Here is a 23,009-nt window from a genome sequence, read left to right on the forward strand (position 1 = left end):
ATGGTAGGACAGTTAGATGTTTAGTGGCAAATTAAATGTATAGCAGGAGACATTCAGAAGACATTCAACCTGTTGATGAACCTAGTTTTGCTCATTTTGGAAGTTCAAGCAATAACCTGAGTTTTTGTAAGTTAAACCTTGGTGTGCATCTTCCTAATCATTATATGAGAATTGAACTTTGGAAAATAATGCCTCAACTAGAAGGGCTGCTTCATATCTTGATCTTTTCCTCCTTGTTGACACAGATTGATAAAAGAGGGACGAAAGATACCAGAGGGACAGTCAAACTCATAAATGGAAAAATAAACTGACAACGCCTGGCTAAAAATGAAAAAGACAAACAGACAAACAATACTACACATGACACAACATAGAAAACTAAAGAATAAGCAACACGAACCCCACCAAAAACTAGGGGTGATCTCATGTGCTCCGGAGGGGTATGCAAATCCTGCTCCACATGTGGCACCTGTCGTGTTGCTTATGTTATAACAAACCCGGTAAATAGTCTTATTCAGTAGGTCACATTCATAAAAGGGAAGGGGATTGTAGTTACGATGTAAGGAACATATCCGATATCATTTGTTATACCATCTACAAGTTATTATAAAAAAGAAGATGCAGTATGATTGTCAATGAGACTCTGCACAAGAGACCAAAATGACACAGAAATTAACAACTACAGGTCACTGTGGGGCCTTCAGCAATGAGCAAAGCCCATACCGCAAAGTCAGCTATAAAAGGCCCCAAAATAACAATGTAAAACAATTCAAACGAGAAAAATAAGGGGTAAGTGTTAGAGTAAGAATCTATGAAAAATGTGATTATTTAAGCTTTCCAATTGTCTGGTGTTTACATGTTTACATACGTATACAATTTTCCTTGAAATCTATGATGAGTTTATTTATTCCATGGGTTAAATATGTTACCAAGGATCAGATATGTTATCAAAGGAGCTGTAAGGATCAGTGTAGTGATAGGGTTTGATGAGGAAGGGAGCAGACTTGGGGTAATTGTAATTGTAATCGTTAATCAGCTGTAATTGATTACAATTTTTCAAGTAATCATTGTAATCATTAATCAGCGAAAAATCTGATTACATGTAATTTAATTTAATTAATTACTTTTCAAAATACCCTGTAATCCTGATTACTTTATGATTACATTCTGATTACAATGAAAAAAATCTTAAACTGTGTTTATGGTCAATAAATGAACCTTTTTGTTATTCTTATTTAATTACTAATAATATTTAACATGTTGAGATAGTTTGGTTTACTTTTTTTTATAAAGCATGATAATTGGTTTGTATACTTCAGTAAAAGATAACTGTTACAGTATTGAAAAGTCATCAATGGCCTAAGTAAAAGATATTGTACATATATTCACAATTTAAAAATTTACATATATATTTGATAATATAGGGTTATTGCATGAATATTGGGGAATATTGTCCCGAGTAGAATTTTATATTGCACGAGCTTGCGAGTGCAATATATGTTCTACGAGGGACAATATTCCCGAATATTCATGCAATAACCCTTTTATTGTATAGCAATATAATATTTGAAAGTAAAAAATGTTTTAAACTAAAATTTGGTCGTTGGTGACGTCATGAATTTTGAAGATTTATTGCACTAGTGCAATATTTGAATTTATTGCACGCTAACTTTTGGTTGCTTTCCGTGGGAAATATTATATTGCTATGCAATAATAACTGTTATATTCAAGTAATAGTTTTCTTTAACCCTTAATTATAATCTTTTGTTAATATTGTGATTTTTGTCAACTTTGAATTGACAGGTAGGAAACCAATTAAGGTTTGTTTTTGTTGCAATTACCAATTGAGTATAGCTGTAGGACAATATATATGGTAAAAGATAAATCAGACATGTGATCATTTATCTAATTAGCACAAAATTGATTTAAAAGTGGGACAAATATCTTGTTAAAAATTAGCAAATTTTTATTTGTATGTATTTGGACTGGACATGTAAAATGCAATGATTTTTAGTACTTGTATTTTGTTTACAATTTGATTAAACTGGTAACTTTATTTCATCCATATTTTAACGTCCCTAAACTGCACCTTGAAACAAATATAAATTAAAGTCTAGAATAGGTCAGAAGACAAACAGCAAACTCTTTTTATAAAGCTATATTCAATTGAAGTCAAAATAATTCAGAGATCAATGATGATAAAGTGCAATGGGTCATAACCAGTGACACAATGTTCATGGATGAGTGAAGTGAACTTTTGTGGTTAATTAAATAGATGAAGTTTGGAGTTATCATTTTATAATATAGCAAACAAAATACTTTCTAAAAAATGCTATAGTTATATTAAACGTTTATTCATTCACATCATACAAAATGTATTTTTTTTTAAATTCATTGTAATCAGATGTAATCATGATTACTTTGCAAATGTAATCATTAATTTAATCAGACACTTTTAGAAATGATGTAATCATTAATTTAATTTAATCGTACAAATGACAAAGTAATTGTAATTTAATCAATTACATTGAAAGTAATTGGACCCATCTCTGGAAGGGAGACAACTTACAAAATATGAAAATGCAATGCAACAAACCAATTCATCACAGGATAATCAGTACTAATAATGGTATAACATCTGTGTGTTAGATAGATATACAATTATCTGGATTTTTTTTCCCCAGACAAATAAAATCATAAACTATAATGCTGGTATCTTTGACCAAGTCTTTTTTGTAAGTAGTCACTTTTCCTAATCCTTTGAGTGAATATTCTAAAATCTAAAAGCTAGTACAAAAGCAATGATAGCAAAATAAAGGGTTTCTTTCAACCTTAGAACCCAACCCCCCAATTATGGATCTGTCTCTGGTCATCTCTTTGCCAGTTTTATCATTTGGCTGTGTGTTCCCTTTGTCATAACCACAATCTATTCCTCTTTTCCTTTATTGTTAGATTTTCAATATGTCTCACTTGAGAGTTCACCCCTAGTTTTTTGTAGAGTTCCTGTTGCTTACAATGTGCAGAAACAATATCAAAGTAGATGTGTTGTGAGATCATTAAATTCTCACCTGAAAAATTCCATTTGTAATTCTATAATAGTCAGGTGTAATCAAAAACAATACACAAACTGCAATCCACAATATATTTTAAAATGTAAAAGTTGCAACTTTTCTATACCAAAAAAAATAAACAGATTGATTGATCCACTGCTTTCCAGAATCTATTTTGTGCATATTCAGAACAACAATATATGCAGGCAGGAAATATTCAAATATGGATGATTGTCAAAAGAATGTAGCCCCACTTTATACCCTTGCCAAAAGTGGAATGAGTATACAATGTTGTTTAATGTCTGGTATGCTTTGTGCATACGTTGTCAAAATTTACAAGCACATATTTTTAGTAATTGTCGCTTTTGTCCATCCAAAATTATTCCCAGAATTTTCAAAGTCAAAACTCTGTTCTCTTACTTGCTATATATTTTGTACTATAACGGGTTAGATTTGCCTACACTTCAAGAGCTTTTGAGATCATCTTAGTTTTTGATGTGTATGTATTGCTCAGTCTATAGTTTCCTGAGTAATGCTTTGTAGTGCCTTAGGTTTAGTTTGTTCTTCTTTTTAATCTACGGTATTAGATTGTACCATGATATCAATTGCCTATTTTTAACCACACATATTATTTCTTTGCCAAATGGAAAAGTATGCTAACTGTTAAAAAATTTGACAGGATAAATGAAATTCAAAGGAGACTTACATAAACAAGTCAAAACAGTATAACTATTTTGCACACAATACTTGCCAAAATTATCTATAACAAGAATGTGTCCATAGTACACAGATGCCCCATTGGCACTATCATTTTCTATGTTCAGTGCACCGTGAAATTGGGGTAAAAAATCTAATGTGGCATTGAAATTAGAAAGATCATATCATAGGCAACATGTGCACCTAATGTACAATTTGATTGGACTTAAATTTCATCAAAAACTTACTTGACCAAAAACTTTAACATGAAACGGAACTGATGGACGGATGAACATACGAAAAAAAAAGTATGCACTGACCAGAAAACATAATGCCCATATTAAATAGGGCATAAAAATCTTAAAGATCAAGGGATTATGTTTTAGGTTTTTTTTACTACATGTACATACATTTCTTTTATTGATAAATACTAAGCAATGGTATCAGTTAAAGCATCACAATTAAGCCAATTTCTGCTATTTATATATAAAGCAATTTAAACTTAAAGCTAAGGGTTTTATTCATAAACAAAAGCATTCAGCCATATACGATATATGTTCCTTTCAATTTCTTGCAAAGTGCTCTATTTCTTTATTTTATTTAGCTCTACTGCCATTGTTGTCACGTAAATAAAAATCCTTTACAAAGTGGCGGCTAATGCCACAGTAATGTCATTTCATGTCTGAATCCTCTGTATCACAATGTCCCTTCAGACAATCTCCTTTAAGATTTTCACGTTTACCACAGGTATTGCCGGTTGTGATATCTTCATCTTCTTTTAGATCTTCAGGATTACCACAGTTGTTTCCGGAGGTGATATCTCCATCTTCTATATTTGATTCCTTATGATCTCTAGTACTATGACTTAAATCTTCACAGCTTTCTTTATCCTCATTTTTGTTAGATTTGGGGCAATTTCTTTTTACATGTCCAAGTTCACCACATTTAAAGCATTTTTTTCTATCATCCCCACTGCTCAACTCAGGACAATTTCTCTTCACATGGCCAGATTTGCCACAGTTATAGCAGCTTTTTTTCTCATCACCTGTGGCCATCTCTGGACAATTTCTTTTCACATGCCCAGATTTGCCACAGTTATAGCAGCCTTTTCTCTGATCGCCTGTGGTCACCTGAGGACAATCTCTCTTTAAATGTCCAATTTTCTTACATTTATAACACTTCCTGCTATCTCCCTCTCCTTTTGAGCCATTTCTTCTACCTCTAAGACTACTTGGTTCTGGGCAATCCTTTTCCTTGTGTCCTGGTATTCCACAGTTGTAGCAGTCACCTCCCCTCCTATCTTCTCCTCCGTCCCCACTGTCTGGGTTATCCCTTTTGCTTCCACTTTCAGTGTTGTCCCCTGAACCAATGTAGCAGGCGCCTTCCCTATCCTCCCCTCCGTCTCCATCTCCATTGTTCTCCCTCCTAAAAGGTTTTTTTATTTGTTGTATAACAATATATATATATATCTTAGCATCATTTTAAGCATGAATAAATGTAAATAGATTTATAACGTATCCAGCTGTAGCTTTTAAATGTATGCTTCGTTTTAGCCTCAAAATCCATGAAAATTGGTATCCCACAAATAATAATGAATCCACCAAAACAATCAATAAACATGCAAAGGTCGATTAGTGAAAGTTGAAATTGTTAGACAGAAATATCTTTAAAAAAAGACTCAATAATAATGTGTGTTCATATGACACTATGCAACATTCACATTAACATGTTAAGTGATTCTTGATATGTTGGTAAAAACTTCAATTTGGCAACCATCTATAAATGTTCACATCTTAATGAACCTGTTTATAAATTAGGCACTTTCTAGTTGATGTGACCACAGTATCATGGTACACTTCAGAATAGAAATGGGGAATATGTCAAAGAAACAACAACTCGACCAAAGAGTAAAAAAAACGACCAAAGAGTAAAAAAAACATAAATAAACCCCTCCATCTACCCGATACTGACGAACAAACAGACATACATGCATACAGACTAACCTACAAACGGATGCACAGATTGTATAACATAATTCTCCCTTCTTTGGTAGACAGGGCATACAAAGGTAAATAATAGAGAAACAAAGTTGATAAGTTTTAAAAAAAAGTATAATAACAAAAATACAGAACTCCAAGGAAAATTCAAAAGTAAAGTCCATTAACAAATGGCAAAATCAAAAGGAAAGTCCATTAACAAATGGCAAAATCAAAAGGAAAGTCCATTAACAAATGGCAAAATCAAAAAGCACAAACACAACACATGATTTCTTGTGTTTCGTTATCTCCTTACTGGCTTGAGGGTAAAAATATCTGTTATCTAATAGTAAACTGTCATACTAGTAGGAGGTTCAGCTAAATATAAAACCAGGGTCATCAAAATGTGTGGACCTTGTGAGGAATATGGCAGCTGTTTTTAGCTCGTTCCTTAGATTTATAGGATTTGAGTTTGTCAGTTTTAATGAACTTCCTCTTTTTTAATTTTCCTTACAGTTGACTATTTAATTTCGTCTTTGTACCATTGTACTTTGGTTTACGTGAATAAAGATATATACTTTTTTATAGACTGTAGATCAAGTAAAATGTTTTTAGTGACATAAACGCATATAAAGAAAATTCTAATGCAACAACGTTTGTAACGTTCATTTTGATTTGATAACGTCACTTTTTTACATGGCATCAATTGACAATTTGTTGCTTTGGGACATCACGCAAGCGCAGACGGCATATGACAGATTTTGAATACATGTTTTAACGTTGTTTTCTGTCAGTTTCATTAGAATGGAGATAACAATATTGTATTTTAAGCTCCGGCGTCATCAATTTGGGATTTGATGGTCGCAAATAACCGTTTACTGTCTCCGCTTAAGCGTCGCCAGTAAACTTAATTTGCGACCATCAAATCCCCGATTGAAGCCGTCGGAGCTTAAAATACAATACAGTTGCAATATTATGTGTATTAAGCAGACATGCTTTGACCATTATGGCAATTATTGTAGATAATATTGGTAATATTGAAAATAAATTAAAAGGACAAATGATTGTAATGGAAGTGGATTACATTGTATAATAAAGACGTTGTTTCTGGACAAATCTAGATTAAACACATCTTATTTCTAAAACTGATTTTATGATTGATTAGTTTTTAACCCCCATTTTTAAACACTATATTTTGTTATTCATGGTAGTCTGTTTTCATTGGATGAGGAATCCTTGGTGCCAGGAGAGAACCACCAATACAATAGAAAAGCAAACAATCCTAGAAGATTAAGATTGGAGTATAGTGATTCATGTGATTCTGCCACCTCCATGATTGAAACCTACAGTCTCAGTGTTGACAGTCTAGTAAAACAGTAGTCGACTTCTTAGACCAATTGAACACTCAGGCCCACAAATCTAGATTAACAATAGTGAGAAAAAGGATGGATAGAACCATTTCTGAAAACAGAAGTAATTTCTGAATTTCAACTTAGTTGTCTTGGAGAAAAATATGAAGTTTTTCTGACAGTAAGGATTTTTTTTTTTAACGATAACAGATATTTTTATTCAATTATTTCCTGATATATATATACCTAAGTAGCCCAGTTCACATACTTAGGGACCCCTGTATTTTAACAGCCTCACTTGACCAGGGAAAATATCAAATGAGTTTAAACATAGTTTTACATATAACTATATTTAATAACCAATGCAATTGATTTTATCTGATACGCATCACTGACACTGTAATTCATAATGATTACGTACAAGGTATATCCGGTTCACTAACTAATGGTAAGGATTTAAACAAAACAATAATATAACTTTCAAATCATTCTTTTTTTTTCTTACCTTTTCCAGGCACATAACTCTTGAACTTTTCTTTGAACCTCGGCCAGTCTAGGTTGTAACTTTAACTGTGATACACCCATCACACCCTCAACAAACTTAGCATCCTATAAACAACAAATATTCATCATTAATTGTGATACACCCATCACACCTTAAACAAACTTGGCATCCTATAAACAATAAATATGTATCATTATCACTTTTTTTCTAAATATTTGGCTTTGATTTTCAATTTCACCCTTCTCAGGTTTAGTTTAAACATATCTATTTATAATGGATTGGGAAACAAGATATTACAACTTATATAAATCCTTCCACATTGCGCGTGCGAGTGCTGTCTTGTAGCGGCATTAGCCTGCTCTTTTTCAAATTCTAAAAGGGTGTCTTTTACATGCAAGAGATATGGCTCTCTCTTAATACGGGTCAGACATTTATCGTCCCCTTCATCATCGTTTCTAAAGTCCATACTCGCAAATGGTGCCAAAGTAGTGTCTAAAATTCAGTCTCTGAAATTTTTTGTAGGAAACAGGAATCAAACTAGGAACCTTTGTGTTAGTTGTCAGATGCGCTAACCACTACACTGTGGCTCTCTCTACTCAGGTGATTTGGGTTTTTTCTGTCGAAAAGATAGAGAATTATGATATTATGAGCCTACAATTCTGCTTCATCTCATCTTGACCTGTTGCCCATTGATGAGATTGTAGCTGAGAAACCTCAACAGAATTCACGGGTTATTTAACAACCCAGCGGATATTTAAAAAGTCCTAGGTGAGGGGTGAAATTCTCGGGTGTCACCAGCAGGATAGGGGTCAGTTGACAGGTATGCCACTCGTTTGAAAGATTATTGATAATCAATTACTATTCAGCCATATTAGAAATGAAATTATTCCAAAGACAGCAGTCAATTCAGCAAGTTCAGCTTGGCTGAATACAAAGTATTTGTGCACATACACCTCCCACATAGGGACAAAAGTGAAGTAACCCTGAATCAAATTGTGTCAATGGAAACCTATCTATACTGTTACTCAGTCATACATGTACATCAAATACCTTCCTTTTTTAAATCAAAGAATTATCAATAAACTTATTAAGTTATGGTCTTTTGAAATTGTTAAATCTTTTAACAAAATAATCTTTAACAACTCTGTTTTTGTGTATTTAAGTTTTTTAACTACCGGGGTAACTCTTTTAACTTGCCAATGAGACAACTGTTCACTAAAGTTCCAACCCTGAACCCTTGGGGCAAAAATGCACACAATATTCACTCTTGATACAGGTCTGAATTTGGATTGTAATTAAATATTTTACACATAATAGGTTTCTTTATTATCCCCCACCCCCACCCACCCTTTAAAAAAAATAACCTTTCCCTCAAAAAATGGTCATGATCTCAATTCAAATTTCCATTGGAGATGCAACCATAATCACCCCTTTAAAAACAATTATAAAAGTCTTAAAATAGAAAATTATTATTCCTTAATCAGCATTTATTTAATAGTAACTTTTTAAAGTTAATTGACAGCTAATCACCTCAAGACAATATACCATAAGTTTTAAGCAGTGTAAGGGAGGTAATTTAACATATTATGTTTGGATTACCTCAATATATTTGGATTACCTCACTTACACTGCTTTAAAACTGTCTTAGTTGTCCATTAACCAAGAAACCCTTGTCCTCCCTTTTTTGCCACTAATTCCTAAACGGTTTGAGCCATAGCCCCAAAAGCCAATCCTATCCATCCATGTGTGGTATGAAAACTTGCGGTAAAATTTCAGAGAGATTTATACACTTAAACAAAAGTTGTTGTCTGGAAACTAGAAAATGCCTTTTGGTGCCTCTTTTTGGCCCTTACTCCTAAACTATTACGTCCATAACCCCCAAAATCAATCCCAACCTTCCTTTTGTGGTTATAAACCTTGTATTAAATTTCATTGATTTCTATATACTTATACTAAAGTTATTGTCCAACAACCAACTGTCTTCGGATGACTACGACGTGATACCAATATAAAACTACAATATTTGTTTGCGGTCTCATAAAAACCCATACCTTTTTAACAAATTCTCGTTTAGTCCGTTTAGGTCCACTGTAGTTGCTGCTTTTGCTTATTTCAAGTCCATCATCATCTACATTCTTTGATTCTGACTCTGAAAATTTATAGAATACATACATTTACAAATGTTTTACCCATTTGAATGGTTTTACACAAGTCATATTTTGGGCCCTTTATAGCTTGCTGTTCGGTGTGAGCCAAGGCTCTGTGTTGAAGACCATACTTTGACCTATAATGGTTTAGTAACTTTAGTTTACTTTACCTTAATAGTGTACCTTCTTGAAAATTAAAAAAAAATCATTAAAAATGTTTGGATTTATGAAAAACTTGCCTATTGTTTATATCATACAAAACTCGTTATAATGTAACAAGCTGCTGTCTATCATTAAAGGCCTTTATATAAAAATAAGAAGATGTGGTAGGATTCAATGCCAATGAGACAACTATTCACTAGAAATAAAAGGATGGTAAACCATGATACCTTTTGGGTGTTTTATTGAAATTTCCCAACATTTTCTTTTCTATTCCTAGTTCCCAATTTGGCACATTAGTTTTTTTTATGTTATTTTTGAAATAAAATAAACATTCTCACAATAGTAGTGGTAATGTAAGGAACCGTGTACTGTTTACAAATCATCAGACTGCTGGGTGAGGCCATCTTTGTTATGGCCATGCTTACTTAATCAGGAAGTAAAATGTGCCAGGTAATTTTCTTTTCACAGAAAACGGACACAGAACTTATTTTTGAATATTGCAATCCCCCACTATTCAAAAGTGTTGCAATGGAAATCAGATATGTCTTATACTCACCATTACACCATGCAGGAAGGGGTGGTGCAGGGGGCGTGTCATCTACATCCCCATACCTTGAGAACAATTCTTTAAGATAATCTTGTTTATAAATACCAGGAGGCCTTTGAGTGGCATATGTCTGTACAGCTGCATCTACACTGAAAACATAAAACGGTCAAAATATTTAAATAATTAATAATCAACAACAAAATATTGATTTTCTAGTTATTATGACGTTAAAATTATACGGGAACCTGTGTGATATCCAGTAATGGTGGACAAATAGCAATAAGGTGTATTGGTGCTCTTAGCTGTGTTGAAGATCCGTTGGTGGCCTTCTACTGTTCTATGCTCTTTAGTAAGGTTGTTGTCTTTTTAACATATTCCCCATATCTATTCTCAATTTTAATATATTTGCTGATATCCTGATGATCATATAAACATGAAAATGTTACCCTCTTCTCAATTTCATTTCCAAGAAAAGGTATCAACAAGGACAAGAAAAAAACGTGAAAATAATTCCCGCCAAACCGGTTTGTCATTTTAATTCAATAAACATTATAAACCATATGGAAAAAAAAATTTGCAGTAAATAAACCATTCCATTTAATATCTGAAAAAAGGGGGTTATTGTTTTTTTTTCAAAAGTCATTTCTAATCCTGATTGGCTCATAAACTATCTGAGGTATAAATTGTGTTTTTCCTGATCAGATTTTTTTTTGTCTGAGGGGTTTAAAATTTAATTTAAACCAAGCACCTGAATGATAGAAATGTGCCTGAATATTTTCTTTACACATCTTTGACAAGGTAACTCTGCCCCTCTTTTTCAAATAATAAATAGATGGTCCAATATTATATATTTACCTCCAATCATTTTTTTCTACAAGATATGAACTAATGAGAAATCCAGTTCTGTTGAAGCCATGTGTACAATGAACACCTAGAAACACAAACAGCACAAATTAGATATAGGTATCAGAAACATGATATATTGATATAAGAATATTTGGTATGAGTGCTAATGTGACAACTCTCCATCCAAGTAACAATTTATAAAAGTAAACCATTATAGGTCAAGGTACAGCCTTCAACACAGAGCTTTGGTTCACATCAAACAGCAAGCTATAAAAGGCCCAAAAAATTACTAGTGTAAAACCATTCAAACATTTCAAGGTTTTATTTTCAAATAAAAAGAAGAATGCCCTCCCTCAAGCTTTGAAACAAAAATGGGAATGACAGAAAGACAGAGGAATAGAAAGACAGAATGACAGAAAGTCAAGGGTAACACTAATGTCCCTATCAACAACAAAAGAACAAAATAAAATTCTGTGAAAGCAGTTCAACATGCCAGCACATAATCTCAAATTTTTAAAGAACCATTAACAATTAGTTTTGGTAAAAATGTATGCCTTACATCAATTTCAAATCCTATAAAATTAAATATTTACACAAATAGGGGAAATGAACTGCAGTCAAAGGGAAACAACTAGAAGGTTTATTAATTCACAAACTTGTAAGTGACATTTTTCTACAAAATTATATTTTCTTGTCACATAGAGTTAGACATGCTAGATGCAAAAACAGTTTCAGTCAATTTTATTTTCAATGAATAATTTTCAAAATATTTTTCATTTTCAGTTAGATACCTATGAAAAAAGTAGAATATTTTGAAATTTCTCATTTCTAATGATATCAATTATTTATTTTTTCTAAATTACTTCACATTTATAAATATTTCTTCATCAACACTGAGTCACATGACTGTACGTATATTAACAACATTTGGTCACATGACTGTATATTACCAATATTTGGCCACATGATTGTATATTACAAATGTTTGATCACATGACTGTATATTACCAATATTTGGTCACATGACTGTATATTACCAATTTTTGGTCACATGACTGTATATTACCAATGTTTGGTCACATGACTATATTACCAATATTTGGTCACATGACTGTATATTTCCAATGTTTGGTCACATGACCTTACATTACCTATAACTTCTAATGGTTTCTGTGAAATGAATCTGCTACATATGTCAATAAATGCACTTGTCTGATCTACATCGGGAGACTCACCATGTCTGTAATAAAATTAATCTTTATATAACAGATAAGATTAAATAGTATAGTTTTGGAAGCCATTCTTTATACCAAGGTAAGGTCACTTGTCATGACCACAATCCTGCTACAGTTTTAAAGGTTTATAACATCACTGAATGTAGTATTTCTTAGTAGCCTTGTGCAACAAGAACTGCTACTAGGAAAGCAGGAAACCTCAATTAAGTTCATACATGAGTTTTAGTGAAGATTTTTTGTTCAATTGTTTTAGTGATGTGTCATGTGAACTTGTTTATTTTTGATTGGCAATGTTAAAGTTGTAATCAGTCTTCCATGTCTTCCCTTGACCTATGGTCAACATCCTTTTTTATAACATCAAATCTTTTATTGTGAAATTTAACTTAAAATTTCCAGTGGATCATGCTGACTATGCACTTTTTGCAGTATGGATTTTACTCATTGCTGAAGGCGGTACAGTGAACTATAGTTTTTAATTTCAGTACATTGGTGTCTTGTTGAGAGTTGTCTCATTGGCCTTGTGCAATGCATGTGAATGAACTGAAATGCTCATAAGGGCACCTTAGTTTATTCATGGTGATGCCTTATTGACATGTATTGAACTCTTTCCAAACTTTGCAGTAACATGTAAACTGCAGGAAAAGCATAAATTAGCTTTATAGACACATGAGAAAATTTCAAAAAGACAAAAAAAAATTGTACATTGTAAATGTAAGTATTTATATTATTTATAGACCTTTCTTACCCTCTGCACTGCAGCTTGACATATTTACATTCAAATTTCTCCTCGACTTCATCTTTGTTATAAAATCTGTTGGTGTTTGTTAAATCTATTAATAAACCCATTTTTAGCTGAAAATGACAATAAAATAAAACATTTAAATAAATCATACATATATTATGTTTTGCTTGAGTTTAAAACTGAACTTAACTAATTGTTAAAATCTGTTTTTCTTTTGACTATAAATGTCAACTTGCTAAGGGATGTAACTCTTCAAAAGTATTGGTATATTTCTGAAAATTATATTAACTGCTAACTTTTTTTATTATACAGTAACAGGCATATAATATATCCTGCTAACATGTTTAACCCCACCACATTATTTATGTATGTGCCTGTCCCAAGTCAGGTGCCTGTAACTCAGTGGTTGTCGCTTATTTATGTGTTACATATTTGTTTTTCATTCATTTTTTTACATAAATAAATGTTTGAATTGTTTTACATTGTCTTATCGAGGCCTTTTATAGCTGACAATGTGGTATGTGCTTTGCATATTGTTGAAGGCTGTACGGTGACCTATAGTTGTTAATGTCTGTGTCATTTTGGTCTTTTGTGGATAGTTGTCTCATTGGCAATCATACCACCTCTTCTTTTTTTATATATATTGATTTTTGTCATTTGCTTCAGTTTCTTCTGTAACCTAACCCTACATAGGTCTCAGACTGCTTTGAACTGAATGTTGTGCTGAGTATTGATGTGTATTGTTTATGGAAGGACAAAGGTTACTACCAGTTAAACTAATTTCCCAAAAACATGTTACCAACTAAAAATTGCATTTAATTTACTGTGCAAAAGTTAAAGTAGTAAAAAAATATATATAGACATGATAGAGTCAAAACATGTTTAACCAGATGCATTTTTGTGTGTGCCCCAAGTCAGGAGTATCTGGCCTTTTTTAGTCTTGTAAGGTTTTTTTAATTTCAGTTCATCTATAGGTTTTGGAGTTTAGTTAGACATCTATTTTCACGGAACTAGTACACATTTCTATTTAGGGGCAGCTGAGGCCCAAATCTTGATGCAGGATTTTCTCCCTGTATTGAAGACCAATTGGTGACCTTCAGCTGTTGTCTGCTCTTTGGTTGGGTTGTTGTCTCTTTGACACATTCCCCATTTCCATTCTCAATTTTATGTATCAAGTAAAGGATATATAATAACATGAATAACAAACCTTCATGGATTTAAGTGAATTAAACAACAGGTCCAATGTAAAACAACTGTATTCAGGAATCTGGTCTTCATAACTTTTGTCAAGTGGGGTCTTAAATGGTAAAAATTTCTTATCTGAAAAATATACACACAATAAAATAGCAATAATAAGTACTCTGTCAGAAATAGATCAATTGCTCAAAATCATTAATTATTCTGTTTTATCTTTTGACCTATTTTGTATAAACTCATATTATTGTAAATTCAGAGATAATTTTGACGTTCTTATTAATAGTGTGACTGGTTAAGTAAAGCATTCTTTAGCACTCACATTCTAATATCTCATACATTTTTCTTTATGCAGATTTTCATAAAATTGCATTAATCAGTCTCACATTTTTTTCCTCATTCTTAAAAAATCTCAATAATAAAAATGATAAATGCATGCAACAATTTCTGAATTTACAGTATCACAGATTGTTTCTACATTTTTTTTTGTACATTGTTTGTATTCATTCAATCTATTTGTTTCTTTGCCAGTCTTAATAACAAATTTTATTTTCACAACATTTTGTTTGTATTTATTTGATATATCCATGATATCTATTCATGCTTACAAATACAATACAACGTTTCTGAAACAATAAATTTTAACTAATGAATATAAGAAGATGTTGGGTATCATTAATGAGGCAGCAACCCAGACACATAACAACCAAAAGACATTTAAGGTCAATATTTGCTTATCAAAAACACAGATGTATTCTAATTCTATTTGGTTTCATTCCTGATTGTAAATCCAGAGAACCCTTCAAACACACATCCATTTCTGTTCTATAAAATACAAAAGCCAAGGTAAAGTAAGTTTTAACTTATTTTCCCTTCACCAGAGATTCATTTATTATAATTTAAGTAGATAAATCCTACCAATAAGTTGACCTTTACGGGGACAGTCTATCCATCGAGGAGGTGGTCCAAGCTTTTTCTTATTCTTGTAGCTCATGATTAAATACTCTTTTCTAAAAGGTCCATTTTATACCTGGAAAATATAGAAGACATTTGTAAGAAGACAATCATGTTAGCCTAGATCAAAATAAAGCAATCATTTTACAAAATTTAAGAAAATGCTGTTTTAAAACTATCAAAATGGGCAATACCAATAGTCATGGGCAATAGTCATGATCAAGATAATAAGATTAGGGATGAAGAGAGACACAGAATAAGTATCATCTACTGTTTTCCTTATTTCTCAATTATACAAAGAGTTTTTCAGAGGGTCAGCTGGGGCCATAATCAACAAATCAAAACTAGAATTGTTCGGATACTTTAAGATATATTAGCTGTTAAATTAATGTTAACTGATTTTTTTCTCAAATTCTCATGTTTGATTTATATAACATATTAAAACTTATACAGTCTTTTGATGTCTAAATATAGTATGCAGATTTTGAACATGGGATAAAATTCAGAAAGGGGTGCATATTATGTATCATCATATGGCTACACCTTTTTGTACTACGTTCTTTTTAGTTTTAATAATAACAAGATAAAAATTGTTCTACTTATAAGTAAAAAGTAGCTCTGACAAAAAATGTCTGAGATATTCATTTTTTATGGAGTTTTTTGGGGAGGATAAATAATATTTTTTCTTTCAATTGAACAAAAAAGAATATGAAATTGTAAGAAAACAATTTTGAACTTAATCATTATTCATTTGATATTACATTGTATGAATACTAGATTTATTTTCAATGCACTTTTTTTTTTGGCTATCTTTCTGAAACTAATAATTCATTCCAAAAATGTATTATCAAACATTTCAATACAAAAAAAACATGTCAATCCATAAACATACCGAACCACAATTAATTCAATTTGTCGGTATCTAACATGTCAAATAGAATGAATAGATGAATTTCAAATTCTTACTTATTCAATTCACTTTCCTAGATTTGTGTTAAGTCCAGAAAAAGATTGATTAATTGTTTTGTGGTTACTTTGAACTGATCAGTTAGGACATGTAGGATGGCAAAAGAAAATAATGATGCCCAAGTTTGACTAAATATTTAACATGTTGAAGTAAGTACTTTAAATGTTTAACTTGGAAATAGTCCAGTAGAGAATGAGCTCTGTCTTATTTAAGTTTATTGCTTCATATACAATGTAATTGCTTCAGATGCATGTACATGTAGGTGTAAGTGATAAAATTGTCCTGGTAAAATATGTCTGGGTGGACAAATATTACTAGTATAAAAAGTCCATGGTTACAGAATTTACTAGTATATTTAGTCCGATGTTAGTAATATTTGTCCCCAGACTAATTTTCCTAGGTAATCATGTCCTACACAATCCTATATTAAATTCAATTACATTTAAACCATGGAAATTTAAATTTTATGTTTTGGTAATGTTTAAGAGTTGCATAGTAATATTTTTAATAAAATTTATGTCCCTAGACTAATTTTCCTAGGAAATCATGTCCATGTCATTACTAATCCTAGGTTAGAATTTCCATGCCCTTAATTCTAAAAGGCGAATAAGAATGTAATATGTTTCAATATTTTAAAAGACAAAACGAAAGAGTTGTGTATCAATATTTTTAATAAAATTTGTATCCAGACTAATTTTCCTAGGAAATCATGTCCATGTCATTGATAGTTCTAGGTTAAAATGTCCATGCCCTTTATTTTTAAAGGTCAATATAAATGTTATGTTTTAATATTATATTGTTAAAGAGTTGTGAATCAATTTTTAAAATAAAATTTATGTCCCCAGACTTATTTCCCTAGGAAATCATGTCCATAACATTAGTATTCCTAGGTAAAAATGTCTACATGTATGTCTTTTATTGTAAAAGGAAAATGTTATAAGCAATGGAAACTTAATATTCATGTTTTAATTAGGTTATAAAGAAATGTCCTTTGTTTTAATTTGAAAAAGAAAGGAAACTTTCCAATCTTAACTAAGATTTTTTTTCTTTAATTTTGAATATTTTATTTCATGTATTTTTTTATGATATATTAAACAAAACTATAAGAAAAACAAGTTTTGGGACAATTTTTCCTAGAAAAATAAGTGCCAGACATATTTTACTAGCTATGGACTTATTTTCCTAGGAACATTTGTCCTAGGACGTATATACCTAGTAAAATCATGGACATTGACTTTATTTACTAGGAAAATAAGTCTGGCGGACAAATTTTACTACTGGACCAAATTTACTGTTACATAGGTATCAATATATAATATAAAAAAGAAGATATGGTATACATAGTATAAGACTGCTTTTAACATGTTTAATACATGTCGTGAAATGGGCAAAACGCTATAAAAGTTTTTATTTTCTACCAAATATGTTAATTCTATTATCTGACAAGTAGACTTAATTAATCGGGCTGATTAAGGCGACTAATTTTAACTAAGTGACAAGTAGGGACAGATATACATGTATGGCTTTTGTGCCATCATAATTTACCATGAGGTTGGTTGTCTTTTCTTTTATTTGACTGACCCACAAATAAATATTATATTATTCATGTAATTTCATAAGATTAAAACAAGAATATATAAGCAAGCATAAACATGATTAAATACATGTATATATGATAGAAAAGAATATAAAGGGGGGGTCACCATTTGCTTAAACCCTTAAAACAGAATATACAGTACAAACCGAAATTTAAAATGCATAGAAATAGAATACCTATGCATGTTCCCAAATCAATTAACAAATAGTTTTTAAACAATGAATTGTTATTATATCATATGATTCAAAAGTGTATATATGTCTCTGGGTTCATCAACAGATCTTTCCTCGAAGATCTACAGGGTGACAGAGTGTTATGTGACTTAAGTGGGATATGACAGAAATATTAATGTTGCTGCTTTAATTAATGTATGATCTTATAGACATGTTTCAAACATACTAGATAAATAAAAGATCTAAGTTGTTAATTCCAAGAAAAGCGTTTTACTGTAATTTTATCCAACAGCAGTTGCTTCCCTTGATACGAAACAATCAATGTATTCAATTCCAGATATGATTTGTGCTCTGGATTAAAATTCATCCATTGAAATATTTAACAATATTATTTATCTACAATTATTAAAATTATAACTTTTATCCGTTGTTCTTTTATTTATACGAAAATATTTCAACAACAAACTCACATAAATGTCTGCGCCCATCACCACATGTACGTTGAACTGAAAAAAGAACGAAAAATAAGATGAAGACATCAAAAAAGAAATCTAAGCACTTTGCGAAACAAAATAAATCTAAACCCAAAAAGACCAGCAACTCAAAGTTTAACAAATTTGACGGAAAAAAGACTAAAAACAATTCAAAAGACAATAAATATGATCATGACGATAAACACGATAAAAGCCAAAATAATGAGAGTAAGGGAAAATCTCGTGCTGCTATTGCAAACGAAAACAAAGTCAAACGAATGAGAGAGAAGAAGTGGAATAGAAATAAAGATGACGATGACTCTGATTTTGAAATTGTCGATTCAACATGTTTAAGTTTAGAAAAGTCCATCAGGGTAATTATAATTTATATCAATACTAAGATAGTCCTACTTTACCCCGACGTGCAACATTTGATTTACAAGTTTGGGCCATGGGACTTTACAGCTCGTCCCATTTAAAAAGAAAAAGTGAACATATTTGCTTATCCAAAAAGGATGCTCTGCATTGTAGCTTTTGGGGACGATAGATGGTCTTGGATCCATAATATGGCATAGACAATTGTGAATCGGGCCATAATTTCTTTATTTTTCATTTATCTCTTCATTTATTTAAGTTTCATCTACCTACCACTCTTTATTTTCTATTATTGGGACAGTTTTCACAGTGACCCATCGATTCAACTCCAGTAACATCTCAGTCATTACAACTGAACAGCCGTGCTGGGTCAGTCGTCCGTTACTCGCTATATATGATGAGGATTTACTGGTAGATGGACTTACTACTTTCAATGACAGAAACCAATCCAGCGCTGTTCAGTCTACAACTTTTTAATGTGAAAACCTGTGTCAGCATATTATACACTTCAAAACCCATTATCATGATTATGGATAGGGGAGTGTTATGCAGACTGATGTCTGAGGGCTTTATCCTAGGTGTAAGATAATGGACTGCCATTTCACTGTCTCACAACTTTGATCCTGATTATGCTTCCTGTCATCGTTATTACTATGTTCTAGATTCATAGACCAGTTCTCCATCATCATGGTTAGCTGGCTACCAATCTGGCCCTGAAGCAGCTGTTTTGAAGACAGTAAACAGTACCAAAGGGCTGTAAAGCCACTTAAGGTCATTAAACACTTCATCATCATCGATTCATTAAAAAAATCACATTGAATCATAATACTGCATTTGCAAAACATTGATAGTTTCTGGCGTGGGGCATGTTGGGAGGTTGGTGGTTTTCAGTGATCTGGAAGGTTTTTTTCACTATGGGCCCAGGGCCCCTCAAAAATAAATTCAATGGGCCATTTTAAAAAATAATGGGCCATGTTGTCAAATGAGTGGGCCATTCGAATTGACTTCTGTAAAAAAATAAAAAGTATCATTATTTTCCAATGTTTTGGAAAAGAGGTGTGTGTACAAATTTACCTTTATGATTTTAAATAATATTGTTCCTGTGATTCTGTAATTTCAATGAATATACAATAACTTCTTCCAAAAAGGACAATATTAAAGATAAACCATTATTAACAATGTTTAAACTGTTACTGTTGACTTGTTTTCATGTTCATGTTTTTTTAACATTAAATTTGGGTCTTCGTCGATACCATACTCATTCCAGCCGTTCCGTATTAGAGGACATTTCAGGAACGTCCTGTGCACTTCTTGTATTATTATTATTGCTTCATCTAGATGCCAAGAATAACAGTAGAGAGTACCATTAATTGATAGAACAAAATAATAATTCCCTGAAGTCATGTTTACAAAATGTCAAAACGAGCCAAAGACCAAAAAATGACAAGGACATTTATAAAGCGCCTATAATGGAGACAAAAACTATATTCATAAAATGGCTTCAGGGGTTTTCAATCGAAATAATAGCAAGCTAAATTAAATCAAAAGATCATATATTAGAGTTAAATCTCGTCTGTAATAGCCAAATTTCACAAATGTAAAGTTGTTTATAAAAAATTATATCATGAATGATGGTTAATTGCGTTTTTTGGGTTATCAGTTAAACTGCATGGTTCTATTATTTCCATAGGAAAACACCCGAGACGTTAAACTGCATGGTTCTATTACCATAGGAAAACATCCGAGACGTCCTAAAAATATATAGGTGCTCCAATGATTGGAGGAACATTATACAGTTGTTTACACACACATGGCGGTACGGAACACGATCAGAAATCTATTTGACGATATCTAAACGTTTCAAAACGATGTGAAAAATATCGTGCGCCACGTGGGCGCTTACATTTGTCACTCTATGCGCCATTTCTGGTGAATATGCGCTATAGGCGCAGGGCGAACGTCCTTCACGATCACTGGGTTTTGCCACATAGCCCTGCCTTCAAATAAACGGAGTTTAAGCTACATGTATGCATATGGCGTTCATTATCACAGAACTAGTATATATTGGTTTAGGGGCCAGCTGAAGGACGCCTCCGGGTGCGGGAATTTCTCGCTACATTGAAGACCTGTTGGTGACCTTCTGCTGTTGTTTTTTCTATGGTCCGGTTGTTGTCTCTTTGACATATTCCCCATTCCCATTTTCAATTTTACATGTACAACATGTATATGATACATTCTTTAAAGGGTTGTCAAAGAAATGTTAAAATAATCATGATAATGTATATTTTCTAATTCAGCCACCTCAAATCAATAACTTATCAAAAATAAATCAACTGAACAGTAGATTTTCATTTAAAATCTGAAAACAGCATGAAAGATTTTGATATTTTTTCTATATCAGAAAGCTTCAGAGCAGTCCAACAATCCATCTGATGGTGAAAATTCTGATCAAGAGGCCAAAGATACAAGGAAACTTCTTACTCAGCATAACAGAAAGAAAAAAACATCCGGCGGATTTCAGTCTATGGGTTAGTAATATGAAAGCTAAAAAACAGTGGGAGGGTTTCAGTCTATGGGTCATGATCAGAAATATTAGGCTCCAGGGTTCTCGCTAAGGATTTTTGAAGGCAAGTCCAGGGACTCATCATTTTTGGCCATGGTGAGTCCAACAGCAAGAAGAACATATTTTATTGCAATATAATGTAATATTTTAGTTTCCATGGCATAACAGAGCAATGAAATGACATTAAATTTAGAATACTTTTTAAACTTTTGCTATAAAATGATGATATTTGTGTTTAAATGTGTTCAGTTTATACACAATATTTCAATATTGATGTATCTGTGGACTCACCAGTTTTGAAAATGGTGAGTCCAGACAGATTTTGATGAGAGAACCCTGATTAGCTAAAAAGACACCAGGATGATTTCAGTCTATGGTCAGTAATATGTAAGCTAAAAAGACATCCAGAGGATTTCAGGTCATGGCTATGTATTTGTAAGCTAAAAAGACATCCGTAAGTTTTCAGTCCATGGGTAGGTATTTGTAAGCTAAAAAGACATCCAGAAGATTTCAGTCCATGGGTCAGTTGTTATAAGCTAAAAAGACATCAGAAGCTTGAAGGATTTCAGTCTATGGCATGTATGGGTTTAAGACCTTGTGGAGAGTTGTCTCATTGGTACATTGTAATCTTTCCACATCTTATTTTATTTTTGAAATTTATTCTAATGGATTCCTGTTTAGGCTTAAATTAAAATATTGTTTGTTTGCCCTTTACCGACCGACCCTATAAATTTGTTCCGCTAAAAATTATTTTATTTGTATTTACAAGTAAGATTTTATTTTAATTTATTTTGTATTTCCCGCTCAAAACTTTTTTACCAGAATCCTCGGGTTTTATCTTTCCTGTATAAGGTCAAGTCCGTTTGGTATCACTTGAGCGTTTGACATGAACACTTCCTTTAGAGTTTCAAATCGATGTTGAAAGCTGAAATCATGATATGACGAAAGTTACTCTGTGTCTTTTTACTTGAAGAGCAGGGTTCATTCAAAATGTTCGTCCAATACAAAATTGTCAACGTGTGCACAAAATATTTGTATCCCATTATGTTGGGATGGCCTTTGGTGATATGAAGATCAGGATGATTATGTTTACGATGCCTTCGACTAAACTGGTTAGCCGTTCCATCTATAGCTTAGCACCGCGGTCTATATAATTAGAGACAAGAAGAATTTTTGCGACTAGAAGCGTCAAGAAGAATGAATTTAGCAACAAGAAGGGTCAAGAAGAATGAATTTAGCAACAAGAAGCGGCAAGAAGACTATTTAGCAACAAGAAAACTTAAAAAAATTAATTATAAAAATAATTAAAAAAAGGTCCTTTAAACAAACAAAATATTGCTGATGATATATGCTAACTGTCATCAATATTATTCAAATTTAATTTAATTCTGCCAAACATCCTTTTTTGAAAGAAATTGTTCAGACCACAGCCAGGCAAAGTGTTATCTTGACTCATTA

General features: G+C 32.1%; 2 protein-coding genes across 7 annotated transcripts in view; one reads left to right on the plus strand and one right to left on the minus strand.

Annotated features, from left to right (window-relative positions):
* Nucleotides 1-18,463, minus strand: part of LOC139497213 (mRNA-capping enzyme-like) — a 35,427-nt gene extending 16,964 nt beyond the window's left edge. For 3 of the 5 annotated variants that reach the window (XM_071285334.1, XM_071285335.1, XM_071285333.1), the window contains exons 1-9: nucleotides 18,367-18,463; nucleotides 15,368-15,479; nucleotides 14,463-14,575; nucleotides 13,259-13,365; nucleotides 12,430-12,518; nucleotides 11,288-11,363; nucleotides 10,442-10,581; nucleotides 9,628-9,725; nucleotides 7,577-7,680 (exon numbers count right to left, since the gene is read on the minus strand). In XM_071285334.1, coding sequence (XP_071141435.1) covers nucleotides 7,577-7,680; nucleotides 9,628-9,725; nucleotides 10,442-10,581; nucleotides 11,288-11,363; nucleotides 12,430-12,518; nucleotides 13,259-13,365; nucleotides 14,463-14,575; nucleotides 15,368-15,443 — 803 coding nt within the window. In that variant the 5' untranslated portion in view covers nucleotides 15,444-15,479; nucleotides 18,367-18,463. Of the gene's footprint in view, nucleotides 1-4,241; nucleotides 5,172-7,576; nucleotides 7,681-9,627; nucleotides 9,726-10,441; nucleotides 10,582-11,287; nucleotides 11,364-12,429; nucleotides 12,519-13,258; nucleotides 13,366-14,462; nucleotides 14,576-15,367; nucleotides 15,480-18,366 lie in introns of those variants that run through there. The other 2 variants (XM_071285337.1, XM_071285336.1) reach the window with 2 other exon arrangements.
* Nucleotides 18,464-18,588: 125 nt separating this feature from the next.
* The window catches only part of LOC139497212 (ATP-dependent RNA helicase DDX54-like), a 40,998-nt gene continuing 36,577 nt past the window's right edge, over nucleotides 18,589-23,009 (plus strand). The window contains exons 1-2 of one of the 2 annotated variants that reach the window (XM_071285330.1): nucleotides 18,589-18,987; nucleotides 21,390-21,516. In XM_071285330.1, the coding sequence (XP_071141431.1) occupies nucleotides 18,670-18,987; nucleotides 21,390-21,516 (445 nt within the window). In that variant the 5' untranslated portion in view covers nucleotides 18,589-18,669. Of the gene's footprint in view, nucleotides 18,988-21,389; nucleotides 21,517-22,113; nucleotides 22,127-23,009 lie in introns of those variants that run through there. The other variant, XM_071285331.1, reaches the window with a different exon arrangement.

The sequence above is a fragment of the Mytilus edulis genome, chromosome 12 (assembly GCF_963676685.1).
Source record: "Mytilus edulis chromosome 12, xbMytEdul2.2, whole genome shotgun sequence".
NCBI lineage: Eukaryota > Metazoa > Mollusca > Bivalvia > Mytilida > Mytilidae > Mytilus > Mytilus edulis.